The sequence below is a fragment of the Trichophyton benhamiae genome (assembly GCF_000151125.1).
Source record: "Trichophyton benhamiae CBS 112371 chromosome Unknown contix01456_5.r1.exp, whole genome shotgun sequence".
Taxonomy (NCBI): domain Eukaryota; kingdom Fungi; phylum Ascomycota; class Eurotiomycetes; order Onygenales; family Arthrodermataceae; genus Trichophyton; species Trichophyton benhamiae.
In genome coordinates, this window is record NW_003315080.1 from 552,593 (window position 1) to 571,957 (window position 19,365).

General features: G+C 48.3%; 9 protein-coding genes across 9 annotated transcripts; 4 read left to right on the top strand and 5 right to left on the bottom strand.

Annotated features, from left to right (window-relative positions):
- Positions 1-441: 441 nt before the first annotated feature.
- On the top strand, positions 442-962 carry ARB_03196 (uncharacterized protein; the record flags this gene model as incomplete). Its single annotated transcript, XM_003010449.1, has 2 exons — positions 442-456; positions 549-962. The coding sequence occupies 2 exons, from the start codon at positions 442-444 to the stop codon at positions 960-962; spliced, it is 429 nt and encodes a 142-aa protein (XP_003010495.1).
- A 655-nt stretch (positions 963-1,617) lies between these two features.
- Positions 1,618-3,314, bottom strand: ARB_03197 (uncharacterized protein; the record flags this gene model as incomplete). The annotated part of the gene is made up of 4 exons (XM_003010450.1): positions 1,618-2,260; positions 2,311-2,582; positions 2,642-2,775; positions 2,963-3,314. 4 exons carry the CDS (start codon positions 3,312-3,314, stop codon positions 1,618-1,620), a joined length of 1,401 nt encoding a protein of 466 aa, XP_003010496.1.
- Positions 3,315-4,467: 1,153 nt separating this feature from the next.
- Positions 4,468-6,217, bottom strand: ARB_03198 (cytochrome P450, putative; the record flags this gene model as incomplete). Its single annotated transcript, XM_003010451.1, has 4 exons — positions 4,468-4,842; positions 4,907-5,229; positions 5,300-5,933; positions 5,999-6,217. The coding sequence occupies 4 exons, from the start codon at positions 6,215-6,217 to the stop codon at positions 4,468-4,470; spliced, it is 1,551 nt and encodes a 516-aa protein (XP_003010497.1).
- Positions 6,218-8,123: 1,906 nt separating this feature from the next.
- Positions 8,124-10,030, top strand: ARB_03199 (general amidase GmdB; the record flags this gene model as incomplete). Its single annotated transcript, XM_003010452.1, has 6 exons — positions 8,124-8,402; positions 8,474-8,885; positions 8,940-9,343; positions 9,409-9,613; positions 9,664-9,852; positions 9,921-10,030. 6 exons carry the CDS (start codon positions 8,124-8,126, stop codon positions 10,028-10,030), a joined length of 1,599 nt encoding a protein of 532 aa, XP_003010498.1.
- Positions 10,031-11,129: 1,099 nt separating this feature from the next.
- Positions 11,130-12,601, bottom strand: ARB_03200 (uncharacterized protein; the record flags this gene model as incomplete). The annotated part of the gene is made up of 2 exons (XM_003010453.1): positions 11,130-12,038; positions 12,113-12,601. 2 exons carry the CDS (start codon positions 12,599-12,601, stop codon positions 11,130-11,132), a joined length of 1,398 nt encoding a protein of 465 aa, XP_003010499.1.
- A 203-nt stretch (positions 12,602-12,804) lies between these two features.
- ARB_03201 (uncharacterized protein) lies at positions 12,805-13,053 on the bottom strand (the record flags this gene model as incomplete). Its single annotated transcript, XM_003010454.1, has 1 exon — positions 12,805-13,053. The coding sequence occupies one exon, from the start codon at positions 13,051-13,053 to the stop codon at positions 12,805-12,807; it is 249 nt and encodes an 82-aa protein (XP_003010500.1).
- Positions 13,054-13,704: 651 nt separating this feature from the next.
- ARB_03202 (telomere-binding alpha subunit central domain protein) lies at positions 13,705-15,770 on the top strand (the record flags this gene model as incomplete). Its single annotated transcript, XM_003010455.1, has 4 exons — positions 13,705-13,968; positions 14,042-14,993; positions 15,112-15,460; positions 15,524-15,770. 4 exons carry the CDS (start codon positions 13,705-13,707, stop codon positions 15,768-15,770), a joined length of 1,812 nt encoding a protein of 603 aa, XP_003010501.1.
- Positions 15,771-16,222: 452 nt separating this feature from the next.
- On the bottom strand, positions 16,223-17,903 carry ARB_03203 (CCCH zinc finger DNA binding protein; the record flags this gene model as incomplete). The annotated part of the gene is made up of 4 exons (XM_003010456.1): positions 16,223-16,977; positions 17,168-17,524; positions 17,665-17,683; positions 17,814-17,903. The coding sequence occupies 4 exons, from the start codon at positions 17,901-17,903 to the stop codon at positions 16,223-16,225; spliced, it is 1,221 nt and encodes a 406-aa protein (XP_003010502.1).
- Positions 17,904-18,317: 414 nt separating this feature from the next.
- Positions 18,318-19,269, top strand: ARB_03204 (uncharacterized protein; the record flags this gene model as incomplete). Its single annotated transcript, XM_003010457.1, has 3 exons — positions 18,318-18,389; positions 18,453-18,895; positions 18,981-19,269. The coding sequence occupies 3 exons, from the start codon at positions 18,318-18,320 to the stop codon at positions 19,267-19,269; spliced, it is 804 nt and encodes a 267-aa protein (XP_003010503.1).
- Positions 19,270-19,365: the final 96 nt, after the last annotated feature.

Sequence of the window (19,365 nt, forward strand, 5' to 3'; positions counted from 1 at the left end):
ACATCTACGTCCATCTACGCAAGGGAGATCCTGTCGACAGAAGACGGTCGAGACGGTCCCAGGCAACCATGATGAACCAGTCGAAATGGGGTCTGCTCCGGGCCTTGGACAGTCGATATATCTACGGTCGTGTGGTCAGTTGAAACCTTACCAGCATTTGTTGGATCAACATTCTTGCGCCTCCCGCTACTCCAGAAGCCGAGATAGAGGCTGTATTATACCAGCATTGCTCAAGAACTAACCGTTTTCTTCATATCTAGCCTCTGCTACATGCCATCATATTCCTCATCGAGATCGCCGTGACCATGAGGCTGATTGCCAAATTTAACACGTACTATGCTCAGAATCCCGGTATGTCCCGGGCATCACCGTTATCCCTTAATATAGGACTGGGACCGAGATAAGAGGCTAACGATGATTTGCACGACAGTTCTGACAACGATGGTGACGAATGCTGTAAGGATACCTCGACCCTTGCCTCCCACTAAAGAGTTCAGAGATACGGAGGGGGCTACTCGGAGCCGTGCTGACGGGAAATAATTCTATAGGTTCTGGGTGGAATAGCGGACACGGTTGCACAGTCGATATCCGCCATAAGTGCTAGATGCAAGGAACTACCGAGGCACCGGGACACAACCAGCTTCATATCAATTGATTTGCAAGACTTGGAGAAGGAAAAACCACCAGCCGTGGGAGAGCTGAATTTCTACAGAAGGCGGCCTGCTCCGTTTGACTTTGAGAGACTCACTCGCTTTATGGCATATGGCTTCTTCATGGCGCCCATCCAGCACCGGTGGTTCAGCTTCTTATCCCACATATTCCCGGTGACCCAGTCCCATGCAACCATTCCAGCATTGAAGCGTGTTGCGATGGACCAACTCATCTTTGCTCCAATCGGTATATATTCTCATTCTCACCCTCACACCCCGCCCTACTGCAGAGTGGGAGGAGAAGATAACTAACATGATTAGGTCTGGCGTGTTTCTTCACCTTTATGACCGTGGCAGAAGGTGGCGGCCGGCGTGCTCTGTCTCGTAAATTCGAAGACGTCTACCTTCCTACCCTGAAGGCTAATTTCGTGCTCTGGCCAGCCGTGCAAATCATGAATTTCCGTTTAATTCCTATCCAGTTCCAGATTGTATGTGTTATCCAGCTATTGGTCCTAAGTTACTTACCTTATCACTTGCTAACACAGATTTAGCCATTTGTGTCGTCTGTCGGAATTGCCTGGACTGCTTACTTGTCACTAACTAACTCTGCCGAGGAAGAGTAAGAACATGACAAGTATTATTTTTTCCGTTCTTTCTGTTTTCTCTGGGGTGGAGTTGGGAGTTGTGGTTTCTACATGGAAATAGGTTGTGCAACGCAAATGATGGAGCGCCTTCAATGGTTATATAGTAATGTCGATACTCGGGTTCGTGATGTATTTTCAGGTTTTTCGTTGATTCAGGTGGACTGTGTAGGTACTCCAGGTCTTTAGACCACGGTATTTATCTATGGGATTCGTTGTGAAGCTTTGCAGTATTGAATAATACAGAAATTATTATTATCATTTAATATCATTAAGTCTTTTGATGCTCCATATACTGCTAGCTATACTATCCAAGAAAAGAAGCTCTAATACGAGAATCTGAATGATGGATGATCGTCTCCGAGATTAGTGACTTCTTCTTCCGGTAACTGAAACCGATAATCTCGACCTCCCGCATCGCGGATTCGGTTCTCCCGGATGAGAACGAAGAGAAGAATTATACAGGCAATTCCACATAGCCAGAATGCTGCCAGGGTCGTTCCAAACCCAGTCGGATAAAGGGGCTTTTCTGAGTCCAAAAATATATTGCTTGCAAGTATGCCTCCAAAGTTACCAAACGCAACTTGGAAGGAGGTAGAAAAGGAGCGTTTATAGTGTCCTGCCATGCAATTACTGAGCCACGTCACACAGATGGGCTGTGTGATGAAAGTGCCAATGGTAATCGCAAAGACAGCAAAGTATCGAGCTCCTATGGGAACATGTTGCTGGCAGAGAAGCAGGACGTAGCCGACGGTCGCTATGACGCATCCCAAAATAGTGAAAGCAAAGCGATGGCGTATGGCGTCGGAAACCCAGGCCAGGGCTAGGGTGATCACGGTTGAAACAACAAAGATTGGGATGCTCATTACTTGAGCTTTGAGCGGTGCCCAGCCGAATTGATGGAGGATGGTAGGAGTGAAGAAAGCAGTAGCATATCCAGAGGTCACAGCTCCAAAGTACATGACCATCCTAACTCGATGTAAGCTTGTAGTCTCGATGAAGAAATGCGCATTACTTACCCGAGATATATCTTAATATCAAATAAGCAGCGTTTCAAGGCTGGTCGGTCGAGGCGGTTCATTTGTGCGCCCTTATTATCAAGAGTCAAACGCGCAAGAAGCATCTTGCGCTCTTGGTCGTTCAAGAATTTGGCCGTCTCCGGCCAGTCAACAATGAAGAACTTTGAGATAACGGCAAAGACGACGGTAGCGAGTCCTTCAATGATGAAGATCCAGCGCCATCCACTGTAACCCGCTGTTCCATCCAGGCGAGCAATTCCATACGCGAGTAGCTATCAATTGTTAGTATGTAATATATACATGGCAGATTAAGGGTCAAGGGCAAGCTCACTCCGCTAAAGGCACCGGCAATGATACTGGCAGAGAAGAAAAAGTTGACTCGCTTTTGGAGTTCATGTCTCCTATAGTACATGGAGATGAGGTAGACACACCCTGGGAACTTTTGGTTAACACTGAGTACGAATCCTAGAGTATAACGAGGTATAAAATACCTGGGAAGAACCCAGCCTCAAACATCCCGAGTAGAAATCGACACACAACTAATCCTGCAAAGCTTTTAGTGACGCCCTGGCAGATGGTAACCACCCCTATACGGCCGGTCAGTGATGTGAAGCAGCACCTCAAGTCATAGTTCTCATGTTGAATCACTGACCCCATGCTGCAATTATACCGCTTATCCAGGTTGATGGCGCCACTTTCTTCAAGATCAAATTGCTGGGAAGTTCGCATAGGATATATGGGATGAAAAATATCAACAGCGCAATGTTGTAGTCCCGCCCAGTCATGTTGAGATCCTTCTCCAGGCCCTGAAGTCGAGCATTGCCAATGTTGATTCGATCGAGAAACGCAAGCAAAAATAAGAAAGTAAGAACCGGCACAACATGGAGATCACATTTGCGAAGAAGCCGTTTCTCGGCCTCAGTATTATGGACGATGTCTAACGGCTCAGGGTCACCAGTCGATGTCTTCATGACGGCCTCGCTGACCGTGGCTTTCTCGCTCATTATCGGGTATCAGACCAGGCCAGAATCCACCTTTCGAACGGTTGTTCAAATGGGATGAAGCTGACGGGACGCCAGTAGACCCAACAGGAGGATATAAACATGCTTAAAATAAAAGAAAAGAACGGCTCTAGCCAGCTTCTCCATCGGCTGTGGATCCCAGGATATAAAATATCGAGTACCTAGCTGCATAATATTACGCGGTGTTCGCCGTATGGGAGAGTACATACGACTACCGCGGGCGACATCTTTGCCCGCCATTCGGCTCGGGGACCAGGATACTGCTCGATCCCAGCACCTATAGCACTACCTCTGTGACATGGGAAACGATCACTGTGCCAATCAAGTTGAATGCACGGCCAAGGCGGTTGCTGCAAGCGGAGAGGAGAATCCAGGGATTTGCTGCAGAAGGGAGGTTTGCTGGCGAGGGACGGTGCACTACTTTTGAGAGAGCCTTGCCACGGCCGTGTTGCAGCAAGGCAAGGCAGGTCTGCATCCCAATCACCCAGTGAGATGACTAGTTACATAGTTATGCCGTCACCCACCGTTATATGACTGTCTTAGAGGAATGTGAATCCTGCTCTTGGTTGACTGGGTCAAGGGTTGCATCCTAGCCTGACAGGAGTCTCTCGGGATGTACCTCTGATGTTCCAGAAACAGCACCAAAAACCCGCCAGCAGGAAGGAAACCGGCGCTTGCAAGGTCCAGGTGCCTTTGAACCCTTGAATCCTTGAATAATTTTGGACCCTTGAGCAGGGAACTAACTGTGGAGGAGGTTAGCTGCTCCTGACGTGCGCAAGCCAAGCGGATGGAGTGCATATCTTGGGCGTCCAGAGTAATCTCATGCGCTCGTACGGAGCGCCGCAGCCAGGATTGGCTCGCATCTCCGGCTGAGAAAAAGAGGAGAAGAAAACACCAGTACGAAGGCAGAGTACGATGAATCGCAAGCGACCAGCAACGGCTGAGATGTTTGCTCGCGATACCCAATAACTATAACTTGGCAGCGTAGTTAAAACTGTTGCTTTAAGCATAAAACAGTCAAGACGGAGAATTAGCTAAAAAGGGGCATATATTTGTCGTCATATAACTAACTAGTTGATGAATTGACTAGCTGACTTGTATCCACCTGCAGGCAGCTGTATAAGCGTGTCCATATTTACAGGTCTTTGGTTCTCTCGTCCGACTCTCTGATCCATTGATCCAACTTTGCTCGATCACGCACCCTGAAACCGACTTTGAACGGCCGAGGGTCGAGAGTCAGCGAGGTCTTGTTATCCGTGCAGTCGATGGGATCGAGTACGGGATCATCCGCCCTGTCCTTTGCCGGAACGATCGTAAAAGCGGAGATTATACGGAGAAACGCAGTGAAAAGCTCACGGTTCGCGAGATGTGAGCCTGCGCACATACGACTTCCTGCACCATAGGCATAATGTGGCGTGCCCGTCCCGTCAGCAACGTCGAGGTAGCGCTCTGGTCGGAATTCGAAGGGCTCCTTGAAGTGATTAGAGTCGTAGTTGGCAGCGTACGCATTCTGGTTGTCTCGTTAGCCATAAGGAGTACAGGGTAACTTGTTAAAATGCATGCTGATGTCTTACCATGAAAAAGGTGGTTCCAGCGGGAATTACAGAGTCCTTCCAGGTGATGTCCTTGATACTGACACGGGGGAGACAGATGGGAATTACAATAAAGAAGCGGAGGACCTCCTTCACCAGAGCTGTGATGTACGGGACCTTCTCCTCAACCAGACATTTCTCCCAGGCGTCTCCGTTGGGATAGACCTTCATGATCTCCTCGTAAGCGCGAGTCTGAATCTCCTGGCCATGCTCAGAGGCAAGGTATGCGATTCCCATGATCAGGTTCCCAGGAACAGTGTCAAGACCAGCAGACACCATGGTCAAACAAATGGACTTCCGCTCCGCTGAGAATAAGCGTCAGTATGGAGTAACTAGTCATGAAAGCGCTTAAAAGGCAGCATCTGGGAGACTCACCTTCGTTGAGCTTTGCTTCGGGGTCCTTGATTATATTTCCCGTGATGCATGGCTTATCGGTGCCATTTGCAATACGTTCCTTTAGCATCTCAAGCAGCTTGCTCATGTACTTATCTCGACGTTCCCGAAACTCGACTGACTGGCTGTTACTGGTAGGCCATAGCCGGAGAAGGGGGATATAGTCCTGCCAGTTGTTGCTGGTGCTTCTGAAGTTGCTAACCGCGCGCTCCACCGTCACGATCTCCTTCAACAGCTCATCGTCAATGCTACCATCGATACGGATGCCGTAGTTCAGGGTCAGGCTGGTGTTCAGGGCGAAACGCTGGAAATATGGGTTTGGATCGATATCAACAGTTCCATCTTTGCTGTCTGCCAACAGCTCCTTGATACTGGTGGTCGATTCCAGGTCAATGATAGGCATGTAGGACTGTACTGCCGGCCTGTTCAGGGCTGTAGCAGCAGCCTTGCGGCGTCTCTTGCAGGATTCGTCCCACGGCGATGTTCCAATGGTGAATCCCTGAGAGCTGGAAACGACGGAATGGAATGTGTGTAACTTTGGACGTGAAATCAAGGACGACTGGTGTGTTATCCATAGGTACTTCACGGACTCGAAGGTGTTGGCAAAGATAACTCTCTATCCCAGCTATCATTAGCAACTACATGATTCTAATAGTCCGGCCATGGGTTAGTGCCACTCACCCTATTGCCCAGCCGGACCTGGAAGACCGGTCCATACTCCTTCACCCAGGCAGCCGCTCGTTTAGCATGCGAGTCTCCTAGCTGGAGGAGGTTGCCAAACATTGGCACCCCGGGTATCTCTGGGAGATTCTTGACCTTAGCAACATCGGTCTTGTTGAAATATTTAAGGAGCAGGTAACCAATGGCCACGAGGGCTATCAGTATCGTGTGGGAAGCCATCCCGCCAGCTCTTTGCAGAGTAGATACAATAGATAGCAGACCGGTACAGCTCAATCAGCTACCATCACCGGTCGACATATATTTATGGCACTTCCAGATCAACCACAGAGGACAGGAACGCGGCCCTGCTGAATATATGTCTTTTTCTCCCAGAAGTGGCCATTGGTGCCCGCAGGGCATCTCCCCCAGGCGCATCATCGACACTGAATCAGCTCCCGCACGCACACTGAGCTGCCGTCTTCCGCATCTTCGCAAGCACGGTGATTGGGCCAGCAATCATTTCATCCTGGGGCAAACCTGCACAAGCCTGCAGGCCGCGGAATCCGTTCCACCCCCACAGGGAGGCAAGGTAACGATGTCCTCCGTAGATATGGCTCAGGGGCCACATCATCTCCTGGATGCGTCTTTTTATGCTCGCGGGCTCATTCCGCCCTTATATTTTCTATGTATATAGCCTCGGTCGAGTCAATAATATGGAGTTTTATAGTTACTCGGGGGCATCGACGGCCAGGTGTATATTTGTAGCGATGTCTCCACCAGTATTCTCTGACTGCCTGCCTGCTCGTCAAGGGATCAAGTTGTACGGAGCTAGCTCCGGGCAGTTTGCCGGGGAGGAGCCTTGGGTAGTTATGTATCTTGTCGTGCTTCGTCGTTACCTTCGTGTGGCTGAAATGGCGTCCATGGCGCGGACAAGACACCGAGTCGCTAGTGCTTAGATAGCCCGTTATATCAGTGACTATCTAGAATCCTCTTATATCAGTAAATCAAAAAATCCTGTTAATATAAATAATTAATACAATGTGCAAATATACGCGGAGGAGGAGATCAGCGATTAACACATGCCATAATCCGCTGGACTTAGTCAGCAAGAACTGGCCAAAGCGTTAAGGAGGTTGCTGAGTAAGCTAAATCTTAGTTTTCTTAGTCAGAGTTAAATGTTATTAATCAGCTTAGTCATCATAGTTCCTCCTACCAAGGAATACGAAGAGCATCAAAAGATATTATTATTGTCGAAGATACAACTACTCCGTACATCGACTAAAGGGACTATCCTGTCTGCAGCCAAATAAAGGGCTTCCCTCAAGGTCAGCGGCTTGATAAACAGCTACGAGACTGATACTTTTCAAGCGCAACCGAGAGATGAATCCAAGAAAGTCTTCAACACGGTCAACAGCCAACACAGGCGACAAAACGTTCCCACAATAAAGCCACTGAAAAAAGTGTAAAGAGAAGGACTGTTGAGGACGGTTAGGGCGTGGATATGCCTGGCTTGGGTTTTAATCTTGAAGCAGGCGGTTCGTTTATTCTTGGTTCAGCTGTGCTGCCAGTGAGGCTATACAAAAGTATGCGCCAATTCTGAATCTCTGGTTCAACTTTACAGATATCGTGAGATCCAATTGGTCTCCTAATATTGTATGGGATTTACGAAGTGCCTTCAAATTATATGATTAAATTAGTTACAGTCTTCTGACTCTGTAACTAACTAACTACTCTAGTCTCAATGCTGAAAGTCCACATACAGTTTCTTCTACGGGGTCTCAGAGCCCTACTGGAAGATACATGCCGTATTCAGCATAATTAGCCCTGGGCACAAGGGTGAGAATGGTAAGGCGAAGGGTGAAAACGGGGTAAGGAATAGCCGGCAAGCCTCTCGCACTAGAGTTAACTAGTTAGTTAATTCAGAATGTGGACGTCGAGATTCGCCTATAATATTAGTTTACCTAGGTAGCTCGTCTACCGGCGCCCCCTCAGCGAATTACCGACGAGCCGGCGGCGGTTCGGTTTGGTAGGTGTTCGTGTAGTTAGTTATAGGCGCCGGGTTCGCTGGAGGTTTGCTCGGTCGATGTCAAGGACGACACCAAAAAGAAGAGAATAGCCAGATATCACCAGCTGAAACACGCTCACGATGACCAAAACGCAGTGGCAGGCAATCAGCGCGGCAAAGCAAAAGGCTCTGCTCGCCTCGATTCCTCCAGAATGGCTGATACATGCTGATATCCTGCCGCCGGACTCTCAGTTGGACGTCTCAGCCTGGCCTGAAACCTCTGGATGGTTCACCGAGGTTGAGCTCGAGATCACTTCTTCTCCAGCAGCCGTCATCCTTGAGAAGACCGCTTCAGGGTCATGGACGGCAGAGTCAGTTGCTCGGGCGTTCTGCAAAAGAGCTGCGGCTGCCCACCAGCTTGTATAACTATACCACCACCCTTAGTCAAATCAACCGCAGGGACATCCAGGTTAACTAACTGGCGATACTAGACAAACTGTCTATCAGAGACTCTGTTTCCGGAGGCCATCAAGACTGCTCAGGCACTTGATACCCATCTTGCAGCCACTGGCAAGCCCCTGGGGCCGTTGCATGGCCTTCCTATATCTATCAAGGATAACTTCAACATCGCTGGCAAGGACTCCACACTCGGATTCACAGCCTGGGTTGGGCAGCCGGCAACGCATAACAGCATATTGATAGATCTGCTAAAGGCAGCCGGGGCGGTACTCTATGTCAAGACAAATGTGCCCACGGCTATGATGATTGCGGAAACTGTTAACAACGTCTTTGGCCGGACCACGAACCCCTTTAACCGTCTTACCTCTTCTGGAGGCTCTTCAGGAGGCGAGTCGGCTTTAATAGCATTCCGAGGGAGCCCCCTGGGAGTCGGCACTGATATTGGTAGGCTATCCATTATTGGCAACTGGCAGTCTTAACTAGACTAATCTATACCAGGTGGATCTCTGCGTATACCTGCCGCTCTCACAGGAATCTTTACTCTGAAGCCCTCTTTCGGCCGTTTCCCTAACTTCAAGACCAAATCTGGTCTTGCAGGACAAGAGTCAGTAACCAGCGTTAATGGTCCCATGGCACGAGATCTACGCTCTATCTCTCTCTGGGCCGAAGCAGTCGTCGGTTCTCAGCCATGGATCACCGACCCCAAATGCCTTCCTATCCCATGGAGAGAAGTTGAGCTCAAAAGGAGCTTGAAAATAGGCATTCTATGGAACGATGGCATGGTCAGGCCCACCCCTCCTGTCAGAAGAGCTTTGAAAGAAACAGCAGAGAAGTTGAGGCTGGCGGGCCATGAAGTTGTTGACTGGGAACCCATCGGCCATGCCCAAGCTGCCGATATACTAGTATGAATAGCTATCTCCTTGTTCTCATTCCACGTCAACGTTCACCCCGTCTAATGTAACCATAGGACCGCTTCTTTCTCTCTGATGGCGGAAAGTCGGTTGAAAAACTGCTTGCAATGTCTGATGAGCCCATTCGGCCTGAGATGGAACGGTATGGTCGTGCAGTTGACCATGGCGTATATAACTTATGGCAACTCCATCAGGAACGAAATACCCTACAAAAGGACTACTTGGACCGATGGAACGCACTAGGACTCGATGCTATATTGGGTATGCTTTTTCTTCAATGGATTAAATACCATGCTAATTCCTCGAAATAGCCCCAACAGCACCCTTTGCTGCCGTCGAACATTCTAAATTCAGACATGTCGCTTATACGGGCGTGTTCAATATTTTGGACTATTCCTGCATATCATTCCCATGCAATGTGGCCGTTGATCAAGCCGTTGATGTCCCAGCAGTTGGAGAAACACCACTTAGCAAGGAAGATGCTTTGGTACAGAGTGAATGTATGTCTTTCCCCTATTCTTACCGTTTTCCACCCAGGTCAGCATATCTCTAATGATATGTGCACTAGACAACCCTGGTGTCATCCATGGGATGCCTGTGAGCCTTCAACTAGTTGGGCGCCGGCTCGAGGAAGAGAAGGTGGTGAAGATGTGTGATGCCATTTTACAGGCACTATGATCTACCACTCCAATATTTGTTACACTATTTGTCTGCAATATATACTCCTCCTGGATCTGATAGATGAAGTGATAGAAAGATGTATCAGTGTTTCCAATATGGGTTTCCGCCTGCTACAATTTTGGTTATGAACTTTTCAGTATTGTTGGATCAAACTAGTATCTCTACTACATGCTATCGAAAGAACTAGATAAAGTATTTTTCCCCCCTTTTACTTTTCTCTTTTGGCGAGGAGGTAGGGTACGTAGAGTTGACTTGGGGCAGCATAAGGGCTAATACAAGGGGGTATGTATGGGAGGCACGGCCTTCGCCATTCGAGACGAAGTTATTATAAATAGAACACGGAGATTATAGAAGTCTGTGCCACTTTATTATGTTTTTGCGATGCAAGTGCTTTGGGCAGACAACATTGCATGGATGGTTGCGTTGGGCTTGAGGTGGGCTTTGGGACCGGGGGCAAGGGAGGAGGTAAGCGGTGGGCAGTAGTGATATACGAAACGCCGCAAGGGGGTTGGTTGAGATGTGTGAAGGCATCGAACAGGTGGATATGGGGAAATCCCACGTTTTGCCGTAAGAAACGGATTTTTGGTAAATACACACGGGAGGCAGACTCGATTTGAAGTACTGGGGAATTGTGGTTCGAACGTGGATGAATGGAAAGGCGCAAAAAAGGGGGTGGGAATGAAGGGGGAAAAAGCTGCGGACAATGAGATAGGAAAAGGAAGAAAAAAGAAAGAAAGCGACGCCTGTATGGATGGAACCTGCTTGGGGGAAATGTTAATGCAAGGAAATACCAAAAAAAGAACACTCAGGGGGTTACATGACTGTGAATCTTGTGTATCATGATATAACGTTCATTACAAAGGTAAGAGCAGGAGGAATCAACGATGGGGATAAGTAACATGGCAGTTAAATCTGAGGAAAAAGGAAAGGCAAAGAAAGAAATAGATAGAGAAAAAAAAATGGATGCACAAGGAGTGGGTTCAGGAAGGCAGTCAAGATGATAGAGGGAGAAAAATATACCATTTCTGCTGAGTGGCAGGACTGCATTGAGAGCTAAGTGGGAAACAAAAATTTCTTTTACCATTTGAGACGGCTTTTACATATCCATTGAATCGCCGTTAGCAAAGTTGAAGGTGCCGGTAGGCTGCTGGTTGGTACCAAGGGCGAATCCAGTCTGTGTTTGCTGGGGGGCAAGCTCATCGATATCGGCACCGGCTTCATCGTCATCAGAGAAATACTTCTCAATGATGTTGTATGCCTTCATGTAGATCTCCTCATTGGCGTTGTTCTGGCTGTCGTGGATCTTCTCCATACCACCAGCCTCCTCAATGAAGAGTGCGTATCGGTTGATGTTAGCTTCGGGGCCCTGGCCAGCCTCCTTGTCCATCTCACCGACCTTAAGGATGTTTTCTAGGCCATCAAGGGCAACCTGAATGATCTTGTTATCGGGGCAAGAGAGAAGGTCGCAGAGAGGCTTGATGCAGCCTTGGCTGACGAGGTAGCGGATCTGGTCTGGCTTCTGGAGACCACCAGAAGTGGCGTTCGAGATGGCCCAGCATGCCTCCTTACGGGTCTTGAAGTCTCCGTGGGATAGCAGGTGAATCAATGGTGGGATTATGTTGGCATCGATGACGGCCTGGATCTGTGCTGGGTTGCCAGCGGTAATGTTGGATATGGTCCAGCAGGCTTCCTTGCGGATACCGTCCTTATTCGAGCTCAGGAGAGAGAGCAGGGCGGTGAGTGCACCGCAGTTGATGATGACCTGGGTCTGGATGTCATCGCCGGTGACGATGTTGCCCACTGATCGTAGGGCAGGGGTCTGGACAGATGTGGAAGCATGCATCAAGAGCTCGACCAAACGACGGGGGATGCCAGCCTCGATAACGGCCTGGATCTTGTCATTCGGGCCATCAGAGAGGTAGGAAATAGCCCAACAAGCATCAATAAGCACTTCATCATCAAGCATGTAGATGAGTTTGGCTAGGATTGGAAGAGCTGGTGCAATCTAGAGAAGAGTTAGTCACATCGTAACTGTAGGATAAACAAAACCAAATGAATCGGTGTGGGGGGGCATCGTACGGTAGGCCAGTCTGGCTGAGGAGTCTTTCCTCGACAGAAGTTACTCAGAGTCCAGGTAGCGTTGCGGAGCATGGTCAGCTTTCTGCCATCACCCAGCAAAGTGAGCAGTGGACGAAGAGCGCCGGCACCAAGTACAAAGTCACGGCACTGAGGGCTGTCGCCAGCGATATTTCCGAGGGCCCAGACGGCCTGCTCCCGCACATCAGGCTCGTGGCTGCTGAGGAGTTCAACGAATATCGGGACGGCTCCGGCTTCGATAACGACCTGGGTCTGCTGCGCGGATCCAGAAGCGATGTTGGTCAGGGCCCAGGCGGCTTCGAACTGGACCAAAGTGTGGGGAGATCGTAGAAACTCGACGAAACGGCTAACAACACCGGTCTCGATAACACGTTCAATTGGAGGGTTTCTCTCCTTGGAGAGTAGTTTTCTGAACTTGGTGGTGGACTGAATCTGCAGTTCGATCTGGTCTGAAAACACGCCCTTGACCATCTCTGGGAGCTCCGCATCCAACTGGTATATGTCAGTAAGAGTTCAGTTCCAGCCTCGTGGTATATGAACAATAACGACAACTGATAAGATAGTCATAACATCGTGGTATAGCCCTCCATGGTGTAAAAAACAAAAGGTAAAAAGGGACGTCAGGGGTGTAGATAGGTGTTTAACGCCTCTAAAAAAACACGTTCAAAGGAGTGTCAAAAACGGAGCGGGCATACCTCAGTTTCGATAGGACCAGCTTCATCGTCACTGTCTGCGAGCATGCCGCCATCACTGGCTCCTATCCCGGCGCCAATACCTCTTCGTTTGGCGAGATTCTCTTCTCTCTTCTGCTTGCGGATCTCGACCTGCTGCTCCTCGCGGCGACGGCGGAGCTCATCCTGCTTGAATGTGCCCTTTGCCTTGAACTGGGTACGACGATGCTCGGGGATGTAGCGTTCAGCCATGATGGTGGTCGCTTCGATGCTGTTTATCTATTCCACGGCTGGTTCTTGCGGGTTGTTTATTAGTGAGGGGCTGTCCCTGTCACAGATGTGTGCTTTTTTTCTGGCCTGGATCGCGAGTCAGCTGCAAGAATAAAACGACCAGAGAGCGACGGGCGTAGGAGAGACGAACAGCCTGGCGGGAGACGAGACGGCGCGGAGAGCAAGACGGTCGACAGCGGGCGTTGGGCGTTGTGAAGCGGAGGGAGGAGGAAGAAAGAAGGCGAGAGGAAGAAGAAGAAGAAGAGGTGGTGGTGTTTTTTTTTTTCTTTTTGGGTGTTTTTCTCCTTCGGTGGGCTTTGGCTTGGCTTTCACAGCTCTCTCCACCACCAAGTTTAGCTAAGACTAGGTTAATCAACGACTTCACCGGACGGCAAACAACGTCTGGCGGGCAGGAAGAAACGGCGGACAGAGACTGGAGACGAGGACGGTACGGCGAGTGCACCGATGAGGACGCCGCTAGGGCTTTAGGCGAGCTCGCAAGGCGCCTGAATGGCTGCACGGCTGCGTCTCGACCACGGTTGAGCCTGAGTGAACCAGCAGCTGCAGCACAGCTCCAAACAGTACAAACAGTACAAACGACGGGCGAGTGCAGGAGATTGAGGGAAGGAGACGATGGAGCGGCTGCCTCATGGCTTCGAGGATGTGGCTACGGCGCAGTCAAGGACATCTGGTGCTGTCAGCATCATCGCCGTCGTTGTGGATGCTCTCAGTCCAGTTAGAACGTCAGGCTCATCTTATATGTCGACCTTCACGGTCAAGGACCGCGACGTTGGCTCTGGGCCGTGGGGAGGCCTCAAGGTAAAGTACTTCCATGATAACAAGGATCATCTCCCGGACCCTGATGTAGGCGATGTCATTTTGCTGCGGAATATCAAGGTAAGTATCGATACCAGTATAAATGTCTGTCTGGGGTTAATCCTTTTGGTAGCGTGCTAATGCCTCCTAATAGTCAAGTATTGTCAGAGGCGAGCGTATGCATGTGTCTCCGAACCACGACAGCGCCGCCTGGGTTCTGTGGAAACGAGATAACTCCAACAAGATGAAGCCTGGGTGCCTCAAGCCAACCAGACAAGAGAGTGAGTATGCCTCACTGTTGCTGAAAAATAATGTCTCTGCTCAAAATATCTCCCAGAGCCAGCACGGTGGAGATGGCAAACAGCATACCCTGAATCCGACTCCAAGCCAGAAACAAAAGGGTGCGCTCCCGAGCCGCAAGTTCTGCCTGCTCAAGGATGCCGAATTTTCGAAATTTATAGACATTACCGGCGAGGTTGTCAAAACGTTCAGGGAAGCTGATGATAGGTTCATACTTTACGTCACTGATTATACCTCCAATGACCATCTTTTTAATTATATACAGCCATCTAACGGCATGGACGATGATGACGGTCCGTATCAATACATTAAAAAGGACAACGACAAGCAATGGCGTGGCCCCTATGGGAGAATGACTATCCTTATAACACTCTTCACCCCGCACGCTGAATACGCTCGAGAATATGTCAAGGAGAAGGACTATGTTACTCTCTATAACGTCCGCATCAAGGCGGACAGAACTTCTGGCCGGATGGAAGGCGCCTTACACACCGATCAGAAATACCCTCACAAAATACAAGTACATATTATCAACGATACGGAAACTGACCTGCATTTCATGCAGTTAGTTAAACGAAAAATGCAGTATTGGAAAAAAATACGTGTAGAACTGCCCAAAGACTTCAGTGAAAATAATCAATCACGAAAAGCGCCTGGCTCTGACCCTGTCAGGGACAGGAAAAGGAAGAGGCAGCAAGAGAAACGGGAGAGACTAAAGGAAGAAAAGAGAAAGAAGAAAAAAGATCCTGACCAGCCAGATTTCCCTCGTCTGGTCCAGACGAAAAGGGATGAGCTAAACCCCCATAGTATGTATTTTGCAAACCTTTCTACGTACATATTAGTCGGTCAATCAATCTAATGGCCACGGAACAGTACGCGCATCAAACCCTGCCATACCTTGTCGATTGATTAGGGACATTCTAGACGCCGATACCCATGCATTCAAGGGCTCTGATGGTGTAGAGTTCCAGTTACCTTTCCAAAACGTCCGCTACCGCTCTTCTGTCCGCGTGGTTGACTATTTCCCCCATAACCTAGAAGATTTTTCTGTCTTATATAATAGAGACCTCGCCCTCCTCTCTGACGATACAGACGACGTATCTGATGACAGTGACTCTGACGCCAACCGGTGGTGGGAGTGGCGATTCTGTCTCCTTGTTGAAGACGGCGGTCCAAACATTCCTCCTCTCCCGCCGGGACAGACACGTGAGCGCATGCCGCTCTTTGTCTGGGGCTCTGATGCAGAGTTTCTGCTACAGATGGACGCCGTTAAGTACGCTATTGCTGATATCATATTCTACCCCTGACTAACCATATCACTAACTTGTATATCTAGCCTACGTGATAACTCGGATGCACTAGCTAGTCTCCGAGAGAAGCTATTTGTTCTATGGGGTGACTTGGAGGAGCGCAAAAGCGCTGATATAGATGCTTTCTATTCCGGAAAAGCAGATACCGTCTCTACAAAACCTTTTACCTGCTGCATTAAAGAGTACGGTGTCAAGACTGGAAACAAAGAGACCGACCCTATTTCCCTAGGTTGGGAAAGACGTTTCCAGATGTTCCAAACTGCCATTTCGTGATCCTTATGTGCTGGCCATTCTTTATTTAGCGAGTTTTCTGCTTTGTCTTGGTTATCAATATACCCATTTGCATGGCTCTGCGTTGTCTTTCATTTGCAGCATTCATTCTCAGGGGTCTATAAACAGTACCCTGAACATTTTTTATGTGCCCTTTTTTTAAATTATTTAATTATATTTTGTTTCATCTATTAGTTTGTTAAAAGGCCAATTCTGTTTTAACTGCCTAATATCGTTATAATTAAAAGGCCCTGTTTGATAATGTGGAAGTAAAACTGCATATAAAAGAAAAAAAGACCGAATTCAAATAACCTCACCCATAAAGGTACACAGGAAACGAATGAAAGCCTCCCGAGCAATCACATCAGACAGAACAAAGTAACTTGCTAAAAAAAAACGAATGGGAGGATTATTCGAGACTTAACTGACAGAATAGAAACATATTGCGACCCCAATCAAACTTTGGTAAGCTTAACAATATTGGTATCAATTCCATGGGCGTCAGCATCAAATCGGCAATTTGATCCCCAGTAGCAATCTTTCTTTCCAGCCTCGCTGAGAGGACAGCGGTGACCGTAAATACAAGTAGCATCGTCACATTCGGTACCGAAATGGCAGGGTGTCATTCTAGCCACTACCTGCAGCACCATTCGCTCCTGTTTTCCAAGCTTATAGTCATGGGTATGATAGCAATTTGGGTTGGGACAGTCACCTAGAAGGAAAAATAAGTTGCATAGCTTCAACTTCTTCACACGATTTAATTCGTCTTTGGGCGCGGCCTTAAAATCTATCCGATCGACTCTTTGTCCATACTTGTTGCGCTCAATAACCGGCGGAGATGGGGTACTTGGTTTGGATGGTGTTAAATCTTTGAATGTTGTACTTGCACTGGCTGCAATAGTAGATGCCCACGTTGCTGGCGTGGTACTGCTGCTGCCCGAAGTAGCTGAGGCAGCAGAAGTGGTGGCTGCTGTTCCATTGGAGTTCGAGGGAGTTCTGCTCACGGCCCGAGGATTGGGGTGCCCAATATTTGATGATGAATATGAATTTGCGGTGGTGACGGCGTTTTCCCAAGTATGATTTGATGAGGGAGTTATTTTTGATTCCCGGAATAAGGTCTCAAACTTCGTCACTCTATACGAGCCTATAAGCGAGGCAAGCTCCCTCTCAAAGGGAAATCCCTCCAAGAGAGTAATTCTTCTTGTGAGTTCTATATCGGCTAAATTATCTTCAAGGAGACGTGCGTAACCGTTATCGTGGGAGCAACCCAAAAATATTTGTTGGCAATGGCAATTGTATAAATTCACTTTTAGAATTTCTATTGTTGTGAGAGCAGCTTATTAGTTTGTTTTTTCGAGTAATATAACCATGATGGTAATGTGAGAAGCTGGATAACTTGCCTGCAAGTTTATCATCTGCTCTATCCTTACCGCTCCCAACGTCGACAAAATCGAAGAGCAATCTGCCTCCGTTAAATCCACGAACGAAGTCTTCAAAGACAGAAAGTTTATCAATAATCCCAGCTTTAAAGAGAGTTTCCCCTAAACCTCGCACATTCGCATATATTCTCGCAACGATCTTCGGCGAATGGATGTTGGTGAAGGTCTCAGATGTATAGTCACGTATAGCTAACCAGAGTTGATTCGCGGCGTCTTTTCCTCCTTTTTCTCCTTGCTGAACTAAAGAGTCTCGGAATATCATGCCATCGCCATCTAGAAGTGCAATTACAAAAGGTTCTTGGTCCTTTTGAGAACGATCTATTAGCCTTGGATTCAAGACACATAGGCTTACGGAGAGTTATACCATAGCAGTTTTAAACCTCGTCAACTGTTCCATAAGCTCCATTTCATGCATCTGCACTTCGCGATTAAATCTGGTTTCTCTGTCATGATCTAACCGCTCTCGCTGATAGGCATCTTCAAGCTCCGTAATTCTACTAAGTAGATCCTGTAAGACAGCTAAATTAGAATTTACAACATAATATTCAGAATTAAGGGAGGAATTGGGCAATTTTTTGGCTAGGATTCGAGAAAAACTACTACTAACCTCTATCAAAAGATTTTTGGTCTGTTCGATAGCCTTCAATTGCTCGTACCGGTTGAAGAACTCCTGAGCTTGGGCGGATACAGGAGCCATTTTCGAACACTTACAAAAAATATGAAAGACAGGAAAGAAACTGTGAAATCGAGAGGGACAAGGGAAATATATATGGCCCTCCAGAAGTAGCTTGATAAAGAAACAGAAGCCGCAGAGGCTGGTGGTATAAAGAACGATGCTTGCGGGCTCGTCTGTAAGCGCTTGCTTCTTCCCGTTTCAAAAAAAGAGATTAGCGCGCCAATTAACTAATCAATTAGCGACTATTGAAGCCGCGCGGATAAGCGCTTGCTGACTCAGCGATCGCGATTCTGTATACGTGGAGAAAATGCGTGAAAAGCCACAAGACCAAACATCGCACCGACACTCGAACTGCTCACCACCTCTCCTCCTCCTCCTCCTCGCCGGTCTCCTTTTTCTCTGTTGTGGCCGTTTCCTGGCACATCTGCCGTCAATATGGGCAAACTCTCTTTTCTCTCCCTTGCGCTCCTCGCAGCCCAGTCCGTCTTCGTCAATGGCCAGGGATCTGTATGATATCTAAACCCCAAAAGCAATCTAGAGAGGTAACCAATAGCTAACAATAATTGCTAGGCTGGGACTGAGGAAAACACTGAGGCTCCAGCCAATGTACCGAAGCTGGGAGTAACAGTATCAACGACATTCCCCAATGCTGAGGTGTTCGGGGTCAAGCTTGTCAACGGCCAGCCTACCGAGGCGCTTCTCCATTTTACCAACCCAGATCCTGAAACCGTAACCGTCAGCGTTATCGGAGGATCCCTTTGGACAATTGAAGCTCCAGGGAAGCTCCCCGTTAACGTCCGAAACCTTACTGCAACTCCATACGGCATGGACATCCCCGCTGGAGATCAAATCTCTCTTCCTTATGTCTTCACCAACGACATGCACCCTCAGGATTTGACATTAAACCTTGCTGCCGTGATCAGCGATAGCAAAGGAATTATGCATCCAATCACTGCTTACAACGGCACTGTTAGTGTTGTAGAGCAAGATACCAGCATTTTTGACCCTCAAGTGTAAGCTTCTAACGCCTTTTGTCCATGGGGTAATGCTCCTGCACCTTTCTCATTGTAATCGCTAACGTATATGATTGTTCAACAGCCTCTTCCTCTACCTCTTCCTCCTGGCCTGCGCAGCAGGCTCTGTCTACTTCTTCTACACTCTCTGGATTGCACCTTACTTCCCTCAGAAGCGCAAGGGTGGGAAGGGATCTGATCGTGCCCGAAAGTCAGCCGGCGTTTCTTCTTCGGTCGACGCTACAGATCCGACTTCCGCCGAAGGAACTCCTTCGACCAAGACTTACGATACTGAGTGGATTCCAGCTCATCACATCAACAGACCTGAAGCACGAAAGGTCAAGTCTAGCGGAAGCCGTGTGAAACGAGCTTAGACATCGTTTTGATAACAGACTCAAAGTTCCTTGGATATAGAAACATATGTTTTAGCTGCTTTTAAAGCAGGTGGAAAGCCTTGAGCACCTGGTATT